We start from the raw sequence: 4,708 nt of genomic DNA, 5'->3' as shown, positions 1-4,708 counted from the left end.
AGCTAGAACTATCACTCAGTTGGAAAGACTTGAAAGTTGCCAGCACTTGGTGACCGCTGAAACAGAAGTAAATGAGATACCTCTAGGAAAGAGTACAGATGATAAGGCCAGAGGATAGAAGGTGGAATTCTGGAAAATATTGCCATTTAAAAGATGACAGAGACTCATCAAGGAAAAGAAGAAAAGGGGAGATAGAGAGTGGTGTCTTAGAAATCAAGAAAAGAGATAGTTTCAAGGAGAGTAGCAGTTGACTTGTCAAATGTTAGATCAAATATGGGGACTGAGAAGAGGTCATTGGATTTGGTATGAAAGAGGATTTTTAATTGTTTGGGCCATCAATGTCACATAGCAATTGGGATTTTATGAGTCAACGAAGATGAAGGAAAAGGGAGTCTCTCTTTCAAGGAGTCTAACAGTGGAGAGAAGAACATAGGTAGTGTTTGTAAATAACAATGAGGTGACCTAAACATGTTTGAAGGTTGTAGGAAGATACAAGAGGAAGAGATTGAAAAATACTAAAGAGACAATGAGGTATAATGAAACAGCATAGGTTTGAAACCTGGGTTTAAATCAATAGGCTGCCACTTAACAGCAATCTGGGCAAGTCCAAATCACTCTGATCTCTAGATTTTTCAAGTGTAAAAGTGGAGGTAATAATAGCTATTCAGAGGGATGCTGGGAGGGCTTTTTAAATACAGAATTATATGTAACATTCTTAGACAACACCTAATCTCAGAACAGGTCTTTGATAAGTGGTTGTTTTAAGAAGGAATAAGGGATAATTGATGGTGCAAGGTTTAGGAAGTGATGGGGAACAGGAATAGAAGGTGGCAGAGTTAGTCCTCTGAGATAGGAAGAAACTCCTGAAAAGTAGACTATGCCTCAGTAATGTCTACTTCCTTAGCACCTAGTCTAGTCCCTAGTATATAACATATATTCAGTAAATGTTTATTGAGTAAAGGGGTGAAAACATCAATAGGATTTAGTATTGGGAATGTTACGTAGAATTGAACATTATCTTCAAATGCTTGGAAGAAGAATTAAGTTTACTATATATATGTTTTCAGAGGGCAGAATGAAAACCAAGACACTTAGTTCAACATAAGGAAAAGCTTCCTAAGAATTAAAGCTTTCTGAAATCAAAATGAGAGTCTACCAAGGTAGCAGTTCATCATCACAAGAGGTATTTCAAGTAGAGAGCCATAAGATATAGTTGTAGTAATGTGTGTGGGTTTTCATTTTGACAAACTTGGATTTGATCCCTGATTTTGTTGCTTTCCAGCCATGGAACCATGAACAAGGTGCTTAAAAATGCTCAAGTCTCCGGGTCTTCTACAACAAAGAGTAGTTGTAAAGATTAGAGGAAATTATGCATGAAAAAAATGCTTGACTCAATACATTAAAACAATAATTATTTCAGACTAGAGAACCCTTTACTCCAATATTGTAAGAAGGATTCATATACAGGACAGTGGATGGGACTAGACATTTAAAATGCTTCTCTGAATTCTAAGGTTCTGTTAGTATAATAAAGCTGCAGTGACCACGGTCATACATCTAGTAGGTTTTGGAACCTTACATAAAGCCACTGCACCACAGTGTCAGGGAGAGACTAAAATACAGGTCTCCCCACTCTGAACTCATTGTTTTCCCCGTTGTGCCAAAGGCACAGACCAGTAAAGGCAAAATGTTAGGACTTAGTAGGCAAGAAGAGCTTTTCCAAGCATTTTCAAACCATATCAAGCAGGCCTTTCCTCCCTTGGTTTAAGGTTTGAAAGCTGTAGAAAGGAGTTTTTAAAGACAGCATGTTAGAAAACAGTTGTAAAACACCCACACCTGGAAAAACAGAATTGATTCCTAACTTGGAAGCTTTTTTCTATATCTCTTTCTGTACCCTTGGTTTATACCTTAGTATCATCCCATTTTTCTAATCTGTTCCTCAAAAGGCAAGTTTATGGAACGGAAATCCATGTTTAAAAATATACATATTAAAATCTACCCCTCAAGCCAGTTGCCCTCAATTGAATTTTAAAGTTGTTAGTTCCTCTAACTTTTCATTCTTCAAGACAGCTGTTCTCTTAAAAATTAAAGACTAAAGCAAGACTGTATATAACAGGTACCATGGTCTCCCAAAAAATTTATCTTAGAGCTTCATATTAAATGGTTAGGAGGGTCATAAAGTTCTATTCTAACTGTGGTAAATTCTCTTTCTCCAAGATCGACATCATCCATAGATGCAGTAAACATTGATTATGTCTCCTATAAAGCAGGCCGAGTCCTCTAAATAATACCAAGAATACAAAATTAAACATGTAGTTCTTGCCTTCAAATAATTCATGATCTAATGGTAAGAAAGACAAATACATGGTTACAATATAATTTAAAAGCTAAAAGAAAAGTTTTATTATTTAAAGCAAGATCTGACAAACTCCAACCCTCAAGTCAAATCTGGCCTGTCTCTTATTTTTATATAGCTAATGAGCACAGATGTTTTTATACTTGTACATGGTTGAGGGGAAAACTTAAAATAATGAAATAGTATTTTGTTCAAATTTCAGTGTTCACAAACAACGCACACTCATTTAATTATGTGTTGTCTGTGGCCACTTTGGTTCCACGATGGCAGAGTTGAATAGTTGTGACAGAGCCCATATGGCCTCCAAAGTCTAAAATGTTTACTGTCTTTACAGAAAATGTTTGTTGACCTCTGACTTAAAGGATTCATTGCAACAGATATTCAATGTAGTACATACGAAGCATTATGAGTTCATGCAAACATAGCTTAACTGAACATGACTGAAGTGAATGGTTCTCTATCTCTTTAAAATATCCCAGAAGAGAATAAAGTAGTTGTGTTCTGAATACATACCTAGAGTCCTTAGTGCAGTGGGCAGCTGTGAGGACCCAGCGATCTCTCACTAAGCTTCCCCCACATACATGAGCAAGAATTTTGCCATATTGAATCTGCAGGCTAACTATCCAAGGCCATGCACCAATTTGAGCATCTGTGCCCCCTATAATCCGAGGTCTTTTCAACCCATCAGCAAGTGGTGCTATTCCACAATCTAAAAATAAAAAAGATATATTACTTGGACTGAACATATGTGTATTACTTCCTAATCTTAACACATTAATGTAATCTTTTAAATTCCTGTTTTAAAAACTGATTAAGCAAGCTGGACACCTAAAGCATGCCCATATTTTGAGGCGGAAAAAAAAATTAAGATAAACATGTCTGAATTAATTACTTACAAATAAAAAGACATTAAATGAACAGAATTCATTAATTTAAAAATTCTGTCCCCAAGTATAAAAACGTGATGTTTCTTTGGCCAGGTGTCACGTTCTTCTCTGTATGAAATGGCGATTTAAGACCCTGGTACTGGTGAATCAACAGCTACAAGTTCTAATACTTGGCGTTTAACTTATTGGGTTAATTTTTCTCAATTGTAGTATGAAAAGGTCATCTAATAGACCTTTCAACTCTAGATTCCAAAGAATTATTAATCTGTACAATGGAAATGACACCCCCCGGAAAGTTTCGAGCACATCTAGATGCCCCACACAAGTGAATGGCCTATTTACTATTACTGCTGCTGTACTCATTATAATTGGATGCTGAGGCCTGTAAATTTTTAGTTAAAGGCAGTTGGAACGACGGAAAAGGAGAGACCCAAAATCAAACACTATAGAAGTGAGCAGGAGGCAAGGGAGACTGTCTAAACAGAACTAACAGACACTGCCCTCTGCTTCCAACCCTTCCTTTTCCTGAGCCCGGCGCCCCTTCTGCTGTCTGGGTTGCCCCCGCACAGCCTCGGGCCACCGTGGACCACTGGCCTGTCCCCAAGGAGGGCCGCGCCTGCTCCCTTCTGAGACCAAGTAGTGTTCTGAGTATAAGAGAGGGCTCCCCACAAACAGCAGCACCGCGCTCAGCAGCGCCGGCCCCATTTCAGAGCTCCAGTCGGGCAAGATGGCGGTGAGCACGTCGGGCCACGACCCGAACCACGAGGTGTGCGAGGCGGCAGAGGCGGGGTGGGGCGCGCGGTGGCCCGTGGGGCCAGCCGAGTTGCCCGGATGAGTCCCGCTTCCGGAAGGTGTTCAAGTTGGGAGATTCTGGACCCACTGGGCCGCTACTAGTTCTGGCTTTCATGGCCAGGAAGGCTTCTAGAAGTAAGGGCTTCTAAGCGGAGGTGGGGAAGCTGAGAAAAGCCTTTGCCAAATCCAAGGTCATCTAGATTTTCTCCTGTTACCTTCTGAGAGTTTTATACTTTTGTGTTTTACATTTAGGTTTGTGATCCATTATGGGTTAATTTTTGTGAAGCATGGTAAGGCCTCTGTCTAGATTTTTTTTTTTTTTCCCATACAGATGTCTAATTGTTCTAGCACTTTTTATTGAAAAGATTGCCTTTGCTCCAGTGTATTACCTTTGTTCCTTTGTCGAAGGTTGGTTGACTATATTTTTGTGGGTCTCTTTCTGGGCTCTCCATTCTCTTCCACTGATTTATTTGTTGGTTCTTTCACTAATACCACCCTGCCTGGTACTCAGTTCTCCAACTTTGTTCCTCTCCTTCAATATTGTGCTGTCTATTCTGGGTCTTCTTCCTTTCTGTATAACCTTTAGAATTGGTTGATATCCACAAAAATAACTTGCTGGAATTTTGACTGGGTTTGCACTGAATCCGTAGACCAAGTTGGGAAGAACTGCCAT

General features: G+C 39.3%; 1 protein-coding gene across 1 annotated transcript in view; it reads right to left on the bottom strand.

Annotated features, from left to right (window-relative positions):
* The window catches only part of TMPRSS12 (transmembrane protease, serine 12), a 29,028-nt gene extending 24,320 nt beyond the window's left edge, over nucleotides 1-4,708 (bottom strand). Inside the window, exons 1-2 of the mRNA XM_011368353.1 lie at nucleotides 4,528-4,708; nucleotides 2,870-3,065 (exon numbers count right to left, since the gene is read on the bottom strand). Of these exons, the coding sequence (XP_011366655.1) occupies nucleotides 2,870-3,065; nucleotides 4,528-4,708 (377 nt within the window). The remainder of the gene's footprint in view (nucleotides 1-2,869; nucleotides 3,066-4,527) is intronic.

This window comes from Pteropus vampyrus, unplaced genomic scaffold (genome assembly GCF_000151845.1).
Source record: "Pteropus vampyrus isolate Shadow unplaced genomic scaffold, Pvam_2.0 Scaffold140, whole genome shotgun sequence".
In the NCBI taxonomy this organism is placed as follows: Eukaryota; Metazoa; Chordata; class Mammalia; order Chiroptera; family Pteropodidae; genus Pteropus; species Pteropus vampyrus.
Note: the sequence above shows the minus strand (reverse complement) of the source record. Positions and strands in the feature narration are given on the sequence as shown.